The sequence below is a fragment of the Synchiropus splendidus genome, chromosome 1 (assembly GCF_027744825.2).
Source record: "Synchiropus splendidus isolate RoL2022-P1 chromosome 1, RoL_Sspl_1.0, whole genome shotgun sequence".
NCBI lineage: Eukaryota > Metazoa > Chordata > Actinopteri > Syngnathiformes > Callionymidae > Synchiropus > Synchiropus splendidus.
This window is the reverse complement of record NC_071334.1, coordinates 30,865,767-30,885,267: the sequence shown is the minus strand read 5'-3', so window position 1 is coordinate 30,885,267 and position 19,501 is coordinate 30,865,767. Positions and strand designations below refer to the sequence as shown.

At 40.3% G+C, this 19,501-nt stretch overlaps 3 protein-coding genes across 6 annotated transcripts; 2 read left to right on the top strand and 1 right to left on the bottom strand.

Moving 5' to 3' along the window:
• Positions 1-2,230: 2,230 nt before the first annotated feature.
• Positions 2,231-7,811, bottom strand: maff (v-maf avian musculoaponeurotic fibrosarcoma oncogene homolog F). Of its 2 annotated transcripts, none has more exons than XM_053881640.1 (3): positions 5,362-7,648; positions 5,173-5,247; positions 2,231-4,702 (listed from the first exon to the last, which is right to left on the bottom strand). In XM_053881640.1, the coding sequence occupies exons 1-3, from the start codon at positions 5,389-5,391 to the stop codon at positions 4,259-4,261; spliced, it is 549 nt and encodes a 182-aa protein (XP_053737615.1). In that variant the 5' UTR covers positions 5,392-7,648; the 3' UTR covers positions 2,231-4,258. The 2 variants fall into 2 exon arrangements, with proteins under 2 accessions (XP_053737615.1, XP_053737623.1); XM_053881648.1 differs by lacking the exon at positions 5,362-7,648 and adding an exon at positions 7,677-7,811 and having other exon boundaries at positions 2,232-4,702.
• A 17-nt stretch (positions 7,812-7,828) lies between these two features.
• tomm22 (translocase of outer mitochondrial membrane 22 homolog (yeast)) lies at positions 7,829-12,448 on the top strand. 3 transcript variants are annotated; one of them, XM_053881676.1, is made up of 5 exons: positions 7,829-7,971; positions 9,402-9,533; positions 9,739-9,857; positions 11,330-11,447; positions 11,718-12,448. In XM_053881676.1, exons 2-5 carry the CDS (start codon positions 9,444-9,446, stop codon positions 11,790-11,792), a joined length of 402 nt encoding a protein of 133 aa, XP_053737651.1. In that variant the 5' UTR covers positions 7,829-7,971; positions 9,402-9,443; the 3' UTR covers positions 11,793-12,448. The 3 variants fall into 3 exon arrangements, with proteins under 3 accessions (XP_053737651.1, XP_053737642.1, XP_053737635.1); XM_053881667.1 differs by lacking the exon at positions 7,829-7,971 and adding an exon at positions 8,719-8,907 and having other exon boundaries at positions 9,429-9,533; XM_053881660.1 differs by lacking the exon at positions 7,829-7,971 and adding an exon at positions 8,739-8,907.
• Positions 12,449-12,603: 155 nt separating this feature from the next.
• On the top strand, positions 12,604-19,355 carry dmc1 (DNA meiotic recombinase 1). The gene is made up of 12 exons (XM_053881629.1): positions 12,604-12,764; positions 15,409-15,453; positions 15,553-15,699; positions 15,895-15,977; positions 16,299-16,351; positions 16,478-16,550; positions 16,625-16,716; positions 16,787-16,860; positions 17,183-17,297; positions 17,370-17,430; positions 18,579-18,695; positions 19,086-19,355. Exons 1-12 carry the CDS (start codon positions 12,702-12,704, stop codon positions 19,153-19,155), a joined length of 993 nt encoding a protein of 330 aa, XP_053737604.1. The 5' UTR covers positions 12,604-12,701; the 3' UTR covers positions 19,156-19,355.
• The last annotated feature ends 146 nt before the right edge of the window (positions 19,356-19,501 follow it).

Genomic DNA, 19,501 nt, shown 5'->3' with positions numbered 1-19,501 from the left:
CCAAATGTGCTGCGTTGCCCGGGTGTTTCCAAAAGCAGGTCACCGCAGGTTATTATTTCACAGCAGTCAGCAGCAGGTGAGGCGCTGAGGTCAGAGAGTGAATCACAGTGAGTCGGCACTTTCGCTCCTTGCCGTACCCGCTCAGGAACACAGGGGGCGACAGAAACACGGATTCAGCTGGTGGACGTTAGAAAGTTTTAAGCGGAACAGCAGGACTTTCCAGCGTTATTCTAGAGAGAAAGTCAGCCTCCTCCACCTCAGCCTCCACCTGTCCTCAGGTCTCCTTTATCACAGCTGAGAACCTCAGTAGTTCCGTTCCTCTGCTTCTTTTAACATGTTAATGGTTCGCTTTAACCGCTTCTGTTGCTTCTAAAAAAAAAAGTTATCAGAAATAAATATGAAATTAAATGTCACAGCAAAATGCGTTCTACGAAAAGCAGTGCATATTTAGTGTGTATTAATATCAGCCTGGTGCCTGCATCAGCAGGCTGGTATTTAAGTAAATGTCAGTGATACTTTTGACTCAGTGATATTACCATGGCGATGAGTGTGAGTCATGGGTCAGGCACTTCCCCAAACTCTCATGAAGCGAACCAGAATTCAAATGGGTGAGCTGGTGAAAAGAATTGACCCGGTGGCTTTGTTCTCTGGAATTGAAGTCCAAGGACGCATTACAAAGTGCAGTGTATCTCAGCATAAAGATACTCGTGTGATGTAGATGTAAAATGTACTGAAGGGGAGAGCACAAAAATGACTGTATCTAATTCTCGTGATGGGAGGCGCTGCATAAAGAGGAAGCAGAACTGTACCCTGTGGTGAAACACATGAGGAATGTATGAATGAGCACAAAATGTTTCCAGAATTTTAGCTTACAGTCACGCTGCACATGTTTATGTATTGCCAGAAAGTAATGGTTCAACTGTAAAATATCCAAATAACCTGACAATGAATGAGGAGCCAGCAGGTCAATGAAAGTGTCAGAAGATGATCCCTGTGGTGCTCCACAACACACTCAACTTGTATTCACTGTAAAGCCTCCTTCCTGTTCTGTCATGCGTCCGGAAATGAATCATCATAAATTTCTTATGATCCGCTTCTGAATGGTTCAGCTCAGCACCCGGACACAGACAGCAGTATAATGTAATAGTGAAATCATTCAGGGGCTGAAAGCCTGTGGCGAAGCTAAGCTATTCTGAGTGCCATCATGTTTCATTGGACCTTTGTGACAGTAAATCACAAGTGTTTATTCCCACAGGGATCATTAGCTCATACGTCATCAGCTGATCCCAGCCATGGATTGTGTAACGTGTCACATGGGTGACTCCTGACACCCACAACGTGGAACAATAAGTAAATAAACAAGCTGCTTTCACTTCAGCAATTTGCTCAAAAATGTTTGGAATCATTCTAATAAATATCATTATTATAATAAATATTGTTATCATAGTGATCTAGTCACAATGTACTATATTAGCCAATGTTAAGTCAGAACGAAAATGTTATATCGTCTTCCAATGTTTCCTTCGTTTCACCCAATTTATGGATAGATTTTTTTATTTAAAAGCACAGCTGATGATTTTGAAGAAATTCATCCATTACTAAGCTCAAGTCTTCAGAAGGTTTCTCATTGAAATACTAAACTCTTTGACAGATTCTGCCATCATTTTGCCCTTCAATGTTTTATTGCACATAAGTAGACTTTTTACAATTGTTGCCAAGGGGCATTAACGCACACTGACACTGACAGAGCATCCATTTTTTTTACCAAACACAAAAATACTTTTCAACTCATCTTATCATGAAAAGTGGCTCATCTGATTTTTGAAAAGAAGAAATGGTCCCTATGACAAATAACTGTCTCAAATTATGCTTCATGATAAAATAAAGGGCCTCTTCCCTCAATGACCAATGAATATATTTCATATTTTACTTCAGCATGCTTTCATGCATTTACTTTTTTTTTTTTTTTTTTTCGTCCCCAACAAACTGCATTTGATGGTTCTCAGATTATCAAGAACCAAAAATCTGCGTGTGTTTAACTTGTCGACAGACGTATCAAACTCAGTATTGTAATAGTGTCAACAATGTCCTGCACGTACCAAGCAGTCCCACTGCCCATAGCGCACTGCAACAGTTGAAGCTGTAGCAGCAAACAATAAGAGCCAAAGTTGAGACAAAATGTTGAGACAGGACCACGTCATCTGTAATGACCACTCACACACCATGTTATGTACAATATGTACAACATTTATTATAATTAATATATAAAATAGACAATGTACTTAAATTTTCACAATAGAAAAAATACAATAAATACAAAGACCATTTTTGTTTTGCAAGTATTACAAAACATCCAGCACAGATGTGAGACAGTAAAGTATAAAGAATAAATGCGTCGCCACACTGACAGCTAAATATATATATCTATATATATATTTATCAATATATATACGCCTTGTTCTCTGCAGAGGTTATTGGTCAACACACGCGGTGTCACACTGCCTTTACGTCGTATTGCTGCTGTTCAGGCGACCGGTGGTCACATGACAACCTGGTTTTCAAGTGAATGTAGCTCTGACACCTTGACTCTCCCCACTTTCTTTACCACTTTCTCTACTTCCTTCCTCCATCGATCCATTCTTCTCCTGGCCCTCTCGTCTCATCCTCATCACCATCTTTACAATTTCACCAACACTTTTCACACAAATAAACAAAATCAAAATGGTAAAAAAAAAAAAAAAAAAATCCCTCCAAAAATCCACTACGACGGGCAGAAACACACACACAGCAATATGGCCTTCGACCTCTAGTCGCTAAGTTCACAAAAGAATCGCCACACAGACACAAGAATTAAGTTTCCCCCGGACTACGTAAATACTTCTGAGAAACAGAGAACATCACAGCACTCGTTAGCTTGTCTTTAGCATATTATCTACCTTTAAATACAAATAAAATATAGAATATATATCTCTGATAAATGTCACTCAACATTGTCGTCTCTCAAGCGGCACGAATAAGAACAGGAATGTTTGCAGATTTGAGTGTAATTCCTGCCAGATGTGATGTTTTTCTTAGCAAAACATCAGTCAGGAGTCGAGCAGAAGGGAAAGGACGTCACAGCAGACTGAGTGAGTAAAAAAACAAAAGAAACATAGGTAAATAAATAGACAGAGAGAAGCGTTTGAACAGTCGGTCAGAGTCCGTCCCGGGTTTTTGAACTCACACTGAAGGCACTGGATCAATGACAGATGTGCACAGCAGCAAACATGTAGGTAGGGTCAGCGCATTTAGCGGGACGTCTGGTCAGTCCGTCAAGTTCATGGGCGATTATTCCACCTGTTCAGGTGTTTCAACTGGGCCCGATGGTTAGGATTTTGAGTGACAGGAGGAAAACGTGCTCTATCTCAGATCAGCACTCCCTTTAATCAGAAGAGATCAACAATGACCAGTACATGAGGTGTGCCTCTCCAGGACACTTGACTCAAATTCAGACGAGTCTCTGGCCGCTCAGCACATTACGACAGAGAAAATGATTTTTTTCATCATTTTTGATGATGATTTTCTGACATTTTGTCTTTCAGCATCAGCACATGTTCAGCCAGTCAAGTGGCAAGAATAAAGGTTTGTTTTCAGAACAAAAGGTGAAGGCAGAGATAATTCTCAAGTGAAAACAGGACGCTAGCTCCACTTCCCCTCACCTAACAAGGAAATCTAACTTTCACAATCACCAATGAATCAGCAAGTAACAAATCACCGGGAGAGCAAAGGCCGCAGAGGCGCGCAGACACACTGCTCCTCCCCGGAGTGTTGCTGTGGAGCAGGTGTAATGATCGAGAGAGTGGGAGAGCAGCTTTGGGGCGATGAAAGAATATAATGACGGGGTTATTCTCATTTCAGTCAAGAGTTCGTCAAAGTCGTCACCCGGCGGGGGTTGTGTGGGTTTGTGCATGTGTGTGTCAGTTTAGCGCCTCATTCTCATTCAGTCTGCATCCTCTGAGCACGACTGCAGTTGAAATGTTCTCAGGAGAGCGGTGCCGGTAAGTGCTTTATTTTTAAGTCCAGTTGTCATTGAACAGGGGACGTGACACGCCCGCCACTGTGTGTGTGTGTTTGTCATGAGAATAAATAAGACCTGGATGTGAGAAGGACACAGACGACGTGAATGAGGCTCTAAACGCTTGTTTTGGGACTTGCGTGTCAATGTGTGTTTGCATTGCAGGTTGTGTCCCTCCCCTCAGTCTGAGCCCAGCAGCTACTTCTAGGACGGCTCGTGGTCTCTCTGTGCCTGAGCTTGTGGCGGACTCTTGACGATGGTGATGACGGAGGCTGTGTTGAGGCGGGGGGTGGCGGCCAGGAGGTTGCCCCCTCCCGATTCCAGGCCGCGAGCGAACCTCTGCAGTGCTGCCAAGCGGGCGCCCAGACCCTCCAGCTCCTTCCTCATGCCGGCGTTCTCCGCCCCGAGCCGCTCCACCTCCCGCTGCAGCTCCATCTTCTGCTGCTCCAGGGCCTCGCGCTGGGACACCCGCTTGACCCGACAGCTGGCCGCGTAGCCCCGGTTTTTCAAAGTGCGCCGCCGTTGCTTCAGCTTCTGGACCTCGTCGCGGGACATGCCGCGCAGGTGCAGGTTCAACTCCCTCACGGAGAGCGACATGAGCTCGCTGTCAGACAGGAAGGGCACATTCTCGCCACACTCCTGCTTCACCTGAGCAACACAGTGAGAGAAGTGACAGACAGAGTCAGCCTGTTTTCAGAGACTAAAACTCAAACACATTAAATACAGTTTTCTGTAAGTTCTAAGGAGTGTTTTTGAAACAAAGGAAACATCTGAATATTAAAGCAGTTATTACACCAGTGCGTGTGTAAATGACGCAATACAATTAGTCTGACTTCAGGTTCACAGTCACATGACTTAAAAACAAATGATTCACTGCACAATTACAGTGTAACAACAAATACTACATACCACTAATAATTATTACTGTACTATGATACTACTAATAATTATTACAGGGGCAGGGTTTCGCAGATAGGAAGGGAAAAATAATCCTCATTCACCCTGTAATGGTGCCGAGACATGACACAGGGTGTACAGTAGCAAGTGTCGAGGAGGTAGCGACAGTGACACAAAGACCTCAAAACCATCCTGAAATTTTCATGTCTTCATCTCCTTACCTTGAGGGCTTTGCTGCTTCTCTCCGTCATGATCCCTTGCTTCACTTCCCTCCAACACACACAGGCACAGTCACTCTACAGGAGAGATAACATGAGGTATGTCATCACATGTGACAACAATCTGGTCTGACATTTACATTGCCTCACAAAAGGGGGAAGCCAGGAGCTTTCATCCCACTCCAAACTCACCATTGCTTGAAAAAGTGTGTGGCTTGACATGAGTGCGAAGTGAGTCACGCCCTTTTCTCTTTCTCCCTCTGTCGAGTGTAACCGCGAGGAGGAAGTTGCCTGATTGCTACAGGCAGGTGTCCTAACCAATTCCCTCGACACTTCCTCTTGTCAACACTCTGTCAACGGCTCAAAGCTTCCATTGTAAAGACAGAAAGATGACTTCTTCTTTGAGCTGCTTTCAATGTTATTGAGACAAAGAACCCATTTTCTTTTCATCTAAAATGGAAGCATTTTTGTCTGGTCACAAGGTTTTTTAGGAGAAATCATTCGACACGAGACAAAACAACTTTCAGTTACAGACAAAAAGACATACACCCTGTCTTGTTGGACCAACATCTAACATTCACTTTCATTATTGACGAAGCTTATTTTTTCTGAAAATGTGCTTCAGCTCTTCTGTATTAATCTACTTCTCATGATGAGAAACTGAAACAGGGAATCTGAATGTTAATGTTAAGGTTAACTAACGGACTTCTAAACTTCTGACTCAATCACCTTCAATTCAAACAAAACAGTTATTGTCCTAAAATGTACCTCTACCCTGCCTTTTATTTAACTGCTCTTAAAAGAACTTAGCTCTTCAGCTAAATATATAAAGAAATATACAAACTAAACTAGTTCCAGGTCTCTGTCTCGTAGCTTGAAGAAATGCGACATTCAGTGACAGTTTAACATTCCCATTTACAATCATTTGACATCCAGGGCATTTCTTTTCAAAGTCTAGGTCACAACGAAAAAACATTTTTCCCTCTGTCTAGTCTCCTCAAACAGACTGCAGACTCTGAATTCTATTTCGAGACTGACCGAGACCACATTTGTTTTTAGAATGAGAACTACATTCTCTTCTTGTTTAAAAACGAATTCTTCTGGTAAAATTCCCTCAAAGGAAGACATTTAAGAGAATTTAGACTTCACAGTTGTGGCCATTCATGTGACTTAATCCACACATCTATACGCCAATGAAAATGCAAGTGGAATTAACACCAGACGAAAGGGCTAGTGCTTTAACTCATCTAAATCTGGTGAGAAGATTAAACATCTTCCACTCCCGATTCTTCTCATGACAATAGATTCCTGGCTTGATTTTGGGACGCTCTTGTGCTATCAGGCCTGACGTGGGCAACCACCCTAAGATGAACCAGGACCAAAATTTGTTCCAGCAATGGGGCACATTGAGTTCACGTAGTGTCATTAGTTTCACCTGTATGTTAAGGCAGCAGATCACTTATACACTGAGCAAGACATTTTCACACCAACAAGTCATACAAACACTTTTAGTGTTTTCTGCTGTACATTTATGAATTAGACAATTGTCTCGATACATTAGACCATGTGTGGCAACCGATAAATTAAAAACAATGATATTATTCATTTTCAAAATCTCATTACAAATCAGCTTAAAGAGACCGTATGCTAACAGATTGTGGTTTCTTGATCCCCAATGTTAAGTAAACCCAGACAGGGCCACGGGGTTTGACGTCTCTCGATCTCACACACCTGCTATTATGGTCGGCAGGAGTGCTGACAATAAACTGCATTTCCCGTCATGCGTGGGAAGTGGCGGTGGTGGACTTAAACCCACGGGACCGCACTTTCGTAAAGTCATGGTGATTCAGCAATAAACCATTTCACAATTCTACTAACAAACCCAGACGATTCGAACCCAAGAAAATCAACCATATCCTTAAACTGCCGTCGGACAAACAGCAAAGTGCATTTGTGTTTATCCACGGCTATAAATAACAGGTTAACAGACAGCCAGTGCCCAAAATAAGAGCGCAACAAGTGAACAAGCTAGCCCGCCGCAGGAAACTGTTAGGTTCTCTTTAAGCATATGAAACCTTGAAACGCATTAAGATGAATCCAAGTGCCTGCTGCCGTTTGTTATTCTCGCTAGCACCGCCACCTTATAGGGAGAAGCGCCGCGGCTGCCATAGTAAATAGCGATCACGAGTGAGGTCGACATCCAACGATTTAGCCAATCCATTTAAACCAATCCACGGAGAACAGTCAAATTACGAGTCAACACGTCGGTGAGTATTAAATATACTGAGATATTAACCGTAAACGCGGGCTTCTATTGCATGCTAGCAACCGTTAGCATCTCTAGCATCTACGGTTTCGGAGATTAAAGCCAACAGCTGCCTGCTCACTTGTCCTTGGCTGCTTAGAAAGCATTAGGCGGAAACCAAGCTCAGTGGTCCGCTTCTATCACGCGTCTTCATGGCCAACACGCTATACAAATGCAATATCTGGTCAATAATATGGTTTACCTGCTAGGACGAAGCGACTATGGCGTCAAAATATCCGTCCGCCTTTTCCCGGAATGACTCCGCTGCTCTCTGAGGTTGGATTCTTTCATTCATAAAAAACACAAGCGACAATGACGTCAGGCAGAAAGAATGGGGGCGGAGTCGACCCACCCCCGCGGTGTACTCCGGTAGGATGTAAACAAGGAATCCCTGAATGTTTCCATGAGCCGCCCTCCCTCTTCCCTCTTCCCGGGAATAACAACTTCCACGAAAACAACCCCACATCACATCTGCAAGAAAGACGTTGCTCAATGAGGTAGGAGGAGTGCTTAAAACACAAGGTAAAATGCCTCAAGTAAGTTCCGTGCATGACATTATACACACATAAATAACCCGAATAGGCAATTTTATAAGCAAAGCAGGAGACAACATTCGGAATTATTACAGTAAAACTGTCCCGGAGGCGCTTCTGAGAAGACAAGAGCAGGGTATTCATAGTCAGTCACCCATCACTCATGGCTGAGGCACTTTTGATTTAATAGACAGTTGACATGGTTTGGGATTATGCCAACAAAGTCATCTAACCGACCCAACCGATCTCGTCTCTTTTGGAACAGTCAACAGCCTTTTTTGGAGTGGGATGTGGCCACAAAGCAAATTTACGATTAAATGGGGTTGTCAAACTAACTGTTGGTTTGGAGATATCTCCAACTCCTCTGGCTCTGGGAGCACAGGGAAAACTGTTTGTTAATCTCAAACTGGCAAACTGTATATTGATGATTCTGAGGTGAAAAGTAAGTATACTTATAAAACAAAATAAATAGCTTTACTTCCTCAACAGGAGTCATGGCACATGCATTAGTGTCTTTCATCAATCATTTATAAATGTATAACAATGCTCATGGTGTTACAAAGAAAGTCCAAGTTCCTGATCATGAGCTCATGGATTTCTAACTGTAGGAATGAGAATCATGCAGATCCGTCCTTTTCAGATCAAAGCATATGATTGTGCTTTGTAGCATCAAGAGTGATTGTATTAAACCTGAGATGATGTGGGTAGAAATCAAAGACGACAAGCCTCTACAAAGATTCCTGAAGAAACCAAGTATGGATTAAAGTACGCCGTGGCTATTAAGTTCTCATTGACAAGCGTATGGCTCTTCAAAACCTTTAAGGAAGGATTCATTGCAACCTTTTCTGCAACATCATTCATAGGCTTCAAAAAGGAAATTCAAGATATCAGATGTCGAAGGTAAAGTTAATCAAGAGGATATATGTATAGTCGTATAGTGAATCGAGATACTCTAGCAAACATCAATCTTATGAGTGAGCAAATATTTCCATAACACCCCCAATAATTTGGATAATACTACCAATGTGGAACTTGTAAGAAACAGTTATTACATGGATGTGATTGCTGAAGGTTTGTTTGTCACTTATCAAAGGTTGAGTCTTAAAAACTCATGACTGACAGTAAATATACGATTTGCTACGTGTTATATCGCGGATTGCACATCAGTGGCAGTAATGCACCTTTACTCTGCTTTGCTACATGTCAATTCGACCGTAGAAGAAGACCATTACTTCCTCTGCTGACGTCATCGACAATCGACACCGCGCACGCTTCCCGTCTTTGACCTCAGTTTCAGTCTGCATTGCACATCGCGTAGAAATATATCCATATAGCGTATTTGAGTGGTCTTTTCAATTGGACGACGCGGGGCTGTACGTGTTTATTGTTTACAGTTGACTGATCTGGGTGGTGGAGCTCAGCAGGACCGCGGAGACATGGCAGCTATCGAAGAGCTTTCGCCGGCTGCGGGCCCCGTGTCTACCCGACCCTTGGAGGACGAGATCGATGACGATGAAGACGAAGATGTAAGTTACTAGGAAAATAAAGTGCACACATTTGTGAAATATGTCTGTGTTCCACTTTTCCTTGATGTTTTAAAGGTGAGCGAAAAGCCAAAGGTTAAATAGTGTCCTGTTCCAAGACTGAGCTTACTGAACGTTTGGAAATGCAAATGTAGGAATGTGGTCTCCTGTGGTGAGTGTGCTTAACCGAGCTTTTTTTTTTCGTTAGCTGGATGAAACCCTGATGGAGAGGTTGTGGGGTTTGACGGAGATGTTTCCTGACACAGTCCGCTCCGTAGCAGAAGTATCGGCTCAGTGTTCCGTCTCACTGGCCAAAAAGTTTTACAGGTATGGCTTTTCAGCACTTTTTGCCATTTTGGTTTGGAGACTTGGGGTGCTTCCCCTTGAAGTTTCAGGAAATGCAGTTGTTTGACCATAGAATTTTGATTTATTTCAATTTGATTCAGTCTAATGTGATTGTGTTCCTCTGTCACAGAATGTTTTTCTAAAGTGATTGCAGCATGGACCGAGCTGTTGATAACAAAAGCTACTGTTCCAAATAGAAAGTCAAACGATGAAGCAGGCATTGCTCCTACATTTAGGAAACATGAACAAAGAGAGGTTCCTCTGATCTGCCTTGAAGAGTGGCTGGATTCTTATTGTCATCTAATAGAAAGGACTTACAAGTGTGTGGAAGCCAAGTGTGTAGAGGAAGCCTCTAAATTGGCAGTGCAGTGGCAGTTGATCCTGAGAGAAGATTACCTGAGAAGATGGGAGAACAAATATCTCGCAGTGTCATGATTGGATTACTACTGCAACTTTTCTACAATAGGCAATGCGTTTTCAGAAATATATATCCTAATTTTGCATGTCTTTAAAATAAAAGTGGTGTTACATTAATATATGTCTGGCTGTTATTTATGTATAAAGTGCTGTAGGAGATCGGAGGAAAAAACTGATAAAAGCAACAATGTTTAAAAAAATATGTTTATTTTTGTGAGCTTAAATGTCTATTTGTTGTTACATTTGTGTAGGTTTATTAAATCTTAAATAACTATGTGTTGCACACTCAGAACATTAATGGTGATAAAAGTTCTGATTCCTGATTATTTTGTGTTTACAAACAACCATTGACATGACATGCACAGCCGTACGTTAACATATTTTAAGGAAGACCTCAGATCCTCGCTGTCTGGTAGTGTTAATTAAAACTCCACTGTCTCCTTTCCACTTCAGGAACAGTGTAAATCCCCATTTTAAGTGACATTCTAAAGCATCCTTGCTGACGTGAATGGCTAATAACGATACTGACGGCTGCAGGTTTTCAAGAGTAGACATTTCCAAATCGCTGGCTACACAGTTTTCTAGTCTGTGTTTGCTTAGTGTGTTATTGAACATTTTCTGGAAGAAAATAGGTTTTGTCTTTGTAGCGTCGCAATTCTCAATTGCAACTTGGAGCCAAATGAGGTGAACAGGGCTGTATCGCATCGCTTATCACATCTGTTATGAGATGTTCTCCAGCATACTTATTATAATTTATTCTCAGTATTTAAGGATTACCTACTGGACTTGGAAGATTAAAGAAACTAATGTCATGTCGTACTCTGCTACCCATTGGTCAACTGTTGTAAGCATAAAAAAACGGTAAACTGTGTCACGAAAGTGAGTAAGGGAATGACTTGGAGGACAAGACTTGGGTTTTTTTAAACGTCTAAAGGGTAGCAATAACACATGGTGGACAGGTTGTAGACGGAACAGTTGGTTTAAATAATGTTAGCTTTTGTTGACTGCAACCTAAAATGACTATTATATCCTTGTAGCTTTTCCCGATCAGCCCTCTGGGTGGGAACTACATCCTTCATGATCCTGGTGCTCCCTGTTGTTTTTGAGACAGAACGACTACAGTTGGAGCAACAACAGCTACAACAGCAGAGACAGGTGGGTGTCGAAGATAATTCTCTTATTGCCTCAGAATGGTGATGGTGGCAACAAGGTTTGTAGTATGAGGATGAGAAAGAAACCGGATTGTACACTCAACTGAAGACATGGTGATTGAAAATAACTAGCTAAATCGCTATAGCAAGGTCTGGTGTTCATGGCTACCACTCCTGTCATGCACAAAACGCATGCGTCCCTCATTCAAGACCTGATAAAATATTGCGTACATATCTGAATAAATCATCCCATACTTCTTTTTTTTTTACCTAGATCCTGTTGGGACCAAATGCTGGAATGTCTGGTGGGATGCCAGGCATGATGCCACCAGCCCCTGGAAAGATGTAAAGAGAAGATCACAACCTGCTTCTGATGTCAGCACTGGGAAGTTCATGACCTTAGTGGAGGAGATAAAAAAAACCCCACTGCTGATGAATATGAGAAATTGTCCCTCACAACTTGTGCTTTCTGAATCCAGTTGACTGGGTCACAAATTATGTTGCGGGACATGGCATGTTTAAAATCTTCTTTTCACTGTCTCTAAGTCCATCATGCTGACGGATTTTTTTTTTCAGCAGCGCTGCTTTTTTCTTCTTTGAAGTTTTTTTTTTTTTTTTGCTACAGGTGAAGATTGGTTATCCACTTCCCCAAACCACCTCATGTTCATCATTGTGTGTGCTGTTAAGAAAGTTATCTCTGACTGAGTAATAAATGCGCTCTGGCTCACCTGGGATCCAGTATTAACTTATTGGAACTTATTGTCTTTCTGTCTTAAGTCACCAGCGTCTCTAGTTTGTACATCATGTTTGTACAGCACAGTGGCAGATATGTAGGTACATAAATGAAAGGAGTTCATTGGTTGTTAAATTGATTGTCAGATGGCCACTCAAAGTAAGATGAATATAATGTTGATGTAGCATCACACATCTCTCCTCCTGTCATTTTTTTCAATCCTGTTTTGTTTATTGAATGTTCATTGTTCAAACATTAAACATTTGAATTAAGTTGTACGTTGTCCATCTGTGTTTCCAACAATCATATCCCGCCACTTGACTGCCCGAAACTAGCACCAAGCTAGCGCTTATCTTCTTCTGCTAATAGTTGTATTTATTTTTGTAGTGCATCTACATTTGCTGAGTCCACCGTTTCTGATGTTAGATAGCGTTTTGTCGTCGAGAAGGTAATTTAGCATTGTTAGCTCGACAAGCTACATTCATTACGCTCACCTTTTCCTTTAGTTAGATTTTCACGTCATAAATGTACAAAATGAAGACCGAAGACCAAGTTGTGGAAGATGATGCCGCCTTCCAAGATGATGAGGTGAAATAAGTGAGATGTACATTTTGCTTGTATTATAAATGTAGTATTGGTATTGGTAAGTTTCACCTTGTCAAACTCCACGGTACTGTGTATGAGAACATGTTGCAACCTTAATCATACTCTGTGTGATATGGCACTGTAAATGATTATTTTAATGTATCAAATGGGCTTATCTATTATATATTATTCACTGCCTGTCCAAAAAAAAAAAAAAAAAAAGTCGCCACCTGGATTTAACTAAGCAAATAGGTACGGGGTTGCTGCAGTTGGTCAACTGGCATCACGCTAGCCCGCGATCTACAAATACCCATCTCGCCAGCCCACTCAAAAAAAGTATGCGTCTATTTGTGCCGTTACGGTAGCGACTCCGTAAGCTCCAGTAAAGCGTCGTTATAGCTTACGGAGATGATAAATATTATTAAATATTATATAAAGTATATTATATAAATAAATATTATTAAGAATACATATTAGAAAAACTACAAGAGGTTAGTGAAATCTTTCGCTGGATTCCTGTTCAGGGAGCTCTACTCTACTATCCCTGTGAGTTTGAAATGTTTTTACTGTAGAATTATAAAATAAATTAACTCTATGTATTGTAATAACATGTATATTGTGAAAAAATTATATTAAAAAAAACTACAAGAGGTTAGTGAAATCTTTCACTGGATTCCTGTGAGTACAGTAGACCACCCTGGTCTACTCTACTCTCCCTGTGAGTTTAGAGCGTTTTAATTTGTAATTACAAAATAGTTACACCTTATGGCATAATAACACGTGCATAAAAAAAAGGGCTTCGTGAAATGTCACTGGATTCGTGTTCAAGGTGCTTTTCTCTACTCTCCCTGTGAGTTTCAAGAGTTTGTAAAACACATTATGTCATGTATCAACATGCACATTCAGAGTCATTTAAGAAAACCAGAGTCATTTAAGAAAGTCATTTAAGAAAACCACAAAAGGCAAGTCAATTTTTTTCACTGGATTCTTGGCTACTCTCCCACGGAATTTGGGTACTTTTTACTTTGCAATTCTTGCAGTGACTTTTTTTCACTGTTTTCACTGTTGGTTCCAAAAAACGGAAAAATGACTACTCCCAGTGAGAGGTAAGTTGTGTTTTTTGTATGCATGAAGGTCACACACACACACACATATATAAAAAAAAATTATATATATATATATATATATATATATATATATATATATATATATATATATATATATATATATATATATATATATATATATATATATATATATATATATATATATATATATATATATATATATATATATATATTCATTTATGTTTTTTTATGTTTTATAAGTGTGCATGTCTAATTGCAATTTCACAGTACATACATACTTTCAGATTTTCATATAGCATGTAAAATATTGTGGCCTCAATGATAAAACAGGATAATTGTAATTTATTAATTATTTAAAAATATATATTACATACCTTTCCAAAGGTTTTGAAAGTGCAAAATCTGAAATACAAATTGGGTTTATGTTGTCTGTACTGTGAAATTGCAATTAGACATGCACACTTATAAAACATTAATTTTATTATTATTTTATTATTATATATGTGTGTGTGCGTGTGACCTTCATGCATACAAAAAACACAACTTACCTCTCACTGGGAGTAGTCATTTTTCCGTTTTTTGGAACCAACAGTGAAAACAGTGAAAAAAAGTCACTGCAAGAATTGCAAAGTAAAAAGTACACAAATTCCGTGGGAGAGTAGCCAAGAGCTTCCTAAACATGAATCCAGTGAAAAAAAATGACTTGCCTCTTGTGGTTTTCTTAAATGACTTTCTTAAATGACTCTGGTTTTCTTAAATGACTCATAAAAACCGTTGAAGACACTTTCTTGCAACACATAACGTCTATTTATCATCTCTGTATCACACAACTACACTTCACTGGCGCTTACGGAGTCGCTACCGTAACGGCACAAATAGACGCGCATGTTTTTTTGTGGGCTGGCGAGATGGGTATTTGTAGATCGCGGGCGAGCGTGATGCCAGTAGTTGGTCAGGTCTAGGTTCAGCAACATTATGTGCTCAAAGAATGAGGTCAGCTGACCACCTGAATATACTGAATGACCAGGTTATTCCATCAATGGATTGTTTCTTCCCTGATGGCAGGGCCATATTCCAAGATGACAATGCCAGGACTCATCCGTGATCATCAAATTGTTAAAGACCGGTTCAGGGAGCGTGAGACATCATTTTCACACATGGATTGGCCACCACACAGTCCAGACCTTAACCCCATTGAGAGTCTTTGGGATGTGCTGGAGAAGGCTTTGCGCAGCGGTCAGACTCTACCATCATCAATGCAAGATCTTGGTGAAAAATTAATGCAACACTGGATGGAAATAACATTTTTGACATTGCAGAAGCTTATCCAAACCATGCCACCGCGAATGCGTGCTGTAATCAAAGCTAAAGGCGGTCCACCGAAATATTAGAGTGTATCACCCTTTTTTTTGGTGGCAACTTGTTTTTTGTCCAGGCAGTGTATATTCACACCAAAACAGCATTCGATATTAAAAATAAATAATTTCCTATCAGCAATGAGTTGTATTCTCATCATGTTTTTCATTCAATAACAATTTGCTTTCATCTCAAATGAACAGGAGTCCTTTTTCCTAGACATCAACCTTCTTCAGAAATACGGAATTGTAAGCAGCTTCATTCTCCTTTCTTTTCTTTTCATTTTTCTTTCTTTTTTTCTTACACGCTTGCTGTCCAAGAGTGCAGAGGCTCACTTGTCATTCCAGAACATGGCTGATATCAAAAAGCTGAAGTCAGTGGGCATCTGCACAGTAAAGCGAATCCAGATGACCACCCGCAAGGCACTGTGCAACGTCAAGGGCATGTCGGAAGCAAAAGTGGAAAAAATCAAGGAAGCAGCTGGGAAATTGCTGGCAAGATAAAACATATTATTTACCATGATCATGTAGTTAAGGTATCTGCAAACGTTGTTGTCTTGTTATCATCAGGCAGGTAGGCTGCTCAAGCTTGGCCTAAACATTGTCAAAGAAAAACCTGGTGATGGAGTGGTCATCTGGTTAAATGGCAATACGCAACGTTTTGACTTGTCAAAAATGTTTACATTATAGAATATTGGCTTCCAGACAGCCTACCAGTACAGCAACAGGAGAAAGCAGGTGTTCCACATCACAACTGGGAGCCAAGAGTTTGAGTTCGTAGTTTCTCAGTTTAATATTTAATATTTTTTTAGTTTAATCTTTGAAAATACCACACAACTTTATTTAACTCATAATCATTCACTAAGCTGTTTTTCACAAGTTCCAATGGTGATGTGACTGATCTTAATGATGATAAGATTGAAATCTCTTATTGAACCACACATTTTCTGTTCACTCAATTGAATTTTCAAATGTTGAACACTAGATCCAAGCCTATTGCATATATCTAAGTAGAGACACTGTATTGTAGCTAACATTTTTATTCATTATTATGCAATTCTACATGAAAAACAATACGATTCAAATTTCCCCAGTAAACTCCTGGGTGGTGGGATAGAGAGCATGTCCATCACAGAAGCATTTGGAGGTGAGTACAAAGAAATGTCGGAGCATTTTTGAAACATATGTGTGATCATGTGACTTCATCCTTCAGAGTTTCGGACAGGGAAGAGAGTGATTTGGAAACCATGATTATTTTGCCGTCTACCCTCAGTGACCACTCAGCTCCCAGGAGCAGATGGCTACTCTGGTGGGAAGGTCATCTTCATCGATACAGAGAACACTTTGTATCCTCACTTTGTATCCTTCCGTAAATGTGGTTGATCTGTTTCTATTGATCCTTCACTCGTGTGGCTTTTAGCCATCCCGACCGACTGAGAGACATCGCTGACAGATTCAATGTGGACCATGATACTACTCTGGACAATGTGCTTTATGCCCGAGCTTATACAAGTACAACAATTACTTTGGTGGAAATCAGAGGCACAATGCTTTTGATTATGATATGCTCTTTATTTGGCAGGTGAACACCAGATGGAGATGTTAGACTTTGTCGCAGCTAAATTCCACGAGGACTGGGGTGTCTTCAAACTTTTGGTAAAAAACTAAATGTCAAAAATTACTTTTAAACACATTCTGATAAGACGTTACGCATTAAATGTGTTGTTTATGTTATGAGAAAAACATTTTGAATATGAAGGGAGTCTCTTATAAAAAGACAGAAAATGAAATTCCCAGAAAATGAATCAGGATCTTCTCCTGAAATCTCTGGCAGGTTTTAACTTGGAACTCTCTACTTTCCTGCTGATGATCACTCAAAGCAAAGCTGACTCACATGGTTTTATTCATACAGATGCTGAAGAATGAGTCACATTACGCAAAAGTATTATTCCTCCCACTATTTTTTCTCTTTCATTAGATCATCGACTCCATCATGGCTCTGTTCCGAGTGGACTTCTGTGGTCGAGGAGAGCTGGCGGAGCGACAGCAAAAACTGGCTCAGATGCTGTCCAAACTTCAGAAGATCTCTGAAGGTCTCACCTCAAATATTAAATTGTATCATTGATGCACAATGTGGTGACTAATATGCATTTCTTTCGTTGAAGAGTTTAATGTAGCTGTGTTTGTGACCAACCAAATGACGGCTGACCCAGGGGCTGGATTAAGGTAAGACATTTTACCACAGTTTTCCTTTTGTTGCTGCATTAATATTTTGTTTCATGCAAGTGATGGGAGAATCCTGATGTTGGCTTGTATAAAAGGGCTGATTTTCATCCTACTAATTCTAAAATGTTTCTGCTGCTAAAAGTGCAGGATCAGCATGAGTATTGAAATAAAAATTCAGTCAAAGTCTAAATTCCATGGGACATCTTAACACAGTGGTGTGGATTGATCCTGCTGAACTTCACCATAAGAGCATGATAAAGAAAACAAGTCCAGAACTGTGATGATCACTGAAATCACAGTTACAAACTCGTATTGATTGTGGATGTTATGAAAACGTCAGAAAACATGCATCTCATCAAGTGTCTCTGACAATGTTCATTTGGCTGTGACATAATAATCATTTTTCTCTCATAAATCCAACGTCTTAAACTTTGGCTTACAAAGGTGTAAGCAAACTTCAGTGTCAGTCAGTTGACTCTACATCCCAGTATGCCCTGGTGCAGTGGGACAGGCGTGACAGCAGGTGCCGGGGTCCGCCCCTGCTCTGGGGACTCTCTCTAGAACTGTGTGATTCTGGACACCCAGTCTTACCTCAGTGCAGTGCGCCACGCCCAGTTGAACACACCCAATTTGTGGTGCTCATGAAATTTAGTGACGCAACATTTGTTTTTAAACTCTCAAACCATGATGATGTTTGTGTGAAATAGTTTAAACAAATAATAAAGCTCATATTTTATCTCAGAATATAGTTAGTATATGAACTATTCCCAGACAAAAACTCATCACATAAACATCTGACAGTCAACTTTGGCAAAAAAAAAAAAACGCAGTCCACTTCTAATGATAATTTATGAGAAAAAAAAACACTTGTTGCACATCTGCGAGATTTCAGATATTTGAACTGTTTTTTCAACCACCATTTCATTCAACTGTCTCTTATCAGTTCGATCAATTACTTCTTCCTTTAGACCCACCACACCTTACAATAAAGGTAAATCAGTGGTTGATGATTTATGATTTCATGTAAGAAATGTTTTACCAGTTACCCTTCAGTAAAAACACATCTTTGCCATTGTGATATCTCCCAACTACCCAGAATCCTACCAACTTAATGGACTCTTTATTAAGTGCTACTCTTCCTTCTGTAGCTTCCAGGCTGATCCCAAAAAGCCTTTCGGAGGTCACATCATGGCACATGCCTCCACCACTAGGCTAAGCTTAAGGAAAGGTCGTGGAGATTTGAGGATTGTCAAAATATTCGACAGGTTAGTCTTTGCTAAATCCTCATCATTTGTGTTAACTGATGAATTGAACTGCATGAAAAGCTGCATAAATTCAGAATATCCTTAGGATGATCATTTTTGATGGACTGATCCAGATTTTCCAGACACCATATGACCAGAGGGGATGGGGACACCTTGGGGTGGATAGATAGATTATCATATACGGCCCCATGGACAATTTTGCTTAATTTAAATGCATGTTTGATGTAAAAACACTAGAAAAAGTGTTCACTGTTTATATATTTGAATGTAGTGTCCACATGTTCAAGTACACAGGTTTGATTTGACCAATTGTTTTAATATTTACGTTTTTTTATTCATAGTAAAAACCTTATTGAACTTATTGGTGATTCCCTTTTCCATTTGTGGTAGCCCTGACCTGCCTGAGAGCGAGACAACGTTCTCCATCACGGCTGGCGGAATAAGCGATGCCAAAGAGTGACTATGAAGCCGCACAGTTGTTCGTTTCCATTCAGTTCGTTGGCTTCCTGATGTTGTGCCAGTTTAAGGCAATGTTTATTTATTCTATTTATACTTTTTATGGTTCATGACATTTAATACACATTGTATTGACTAGATTGTGCACATTGCTATTTCTCCACCTTCAAGAGAAAACGTTTTAAACCTGATGACCTTTTACTTGAACTATTTTGCTGTTGTTGCACCAAACACTTGGTCATCTTTATCGCTGCTTGGATTGACAGTATACGTTCAACGTCTACTGGCCATCGCCAGAGCAGCACCGTTGTGATAAGCAGTCGTCCTGTTAAAAGGGGCAGTGGAATTTA

Bases quoted from the DNA above. Each gene is read 5' to 3' on its own strand.
- maff (XM_053881640.1), bottom strand. From the start codon at position 5,391: ATGTCAAGCCACACACTTTTTCAAGCAATG. The intron at 5,248-5,361 runs GTGAGTTTGGAG...TCTCTCCTGTAG, and splicing joins ACACACTTTTTCAAGCAATG to AGTGACTGTGCCTGTGTGTG. The intron at 4,703-5,172 runs GTAAGGAGATGA...TGTGTTGCTCAG, and splicing joins GAAGCAGCAAAGCCCTCAAG to GTGAAGCAGGAGTGTGGCGA.
- dmc1 (XM_053881629.1), top strand. From the start codon at position 12,702: ATGTACAAAATGAAGACCGAAGACCAAGTTGTGGAAGATGATGCCGCC. The intron at 15,700-15,894 runs GCAAGATAAAAC...TTTACATTATAG, and splicing joins AAGCAGCTGGGAAATTGCTG to AATATTGGCTTCCAGACAGC. The intron at 16,352-16,477 runs GTGAGTACAAAG...GTCTACCCTCAG, and splicing joins CATCACAGAAGCATTTGGAG to TGACCACTCAGCTCCCAGGA.
- tomm22 (XM_053881660.1), top strand. The intron at 9,534-9,738 runs GTAAGTTACTAG...TTTTTTCGTTAG, and splicing joins ATGACGATGAAGACGAAGAT to CTGGATGAAACCCTGATGGA. The intron at 9,858-11,329 runs GTATGGCTTTTC...ATATCCTTGTAG, and splicing joins CTGGCCAAAAAGTTTTACAG to CTTTTCCCGATCAGCCCTCT.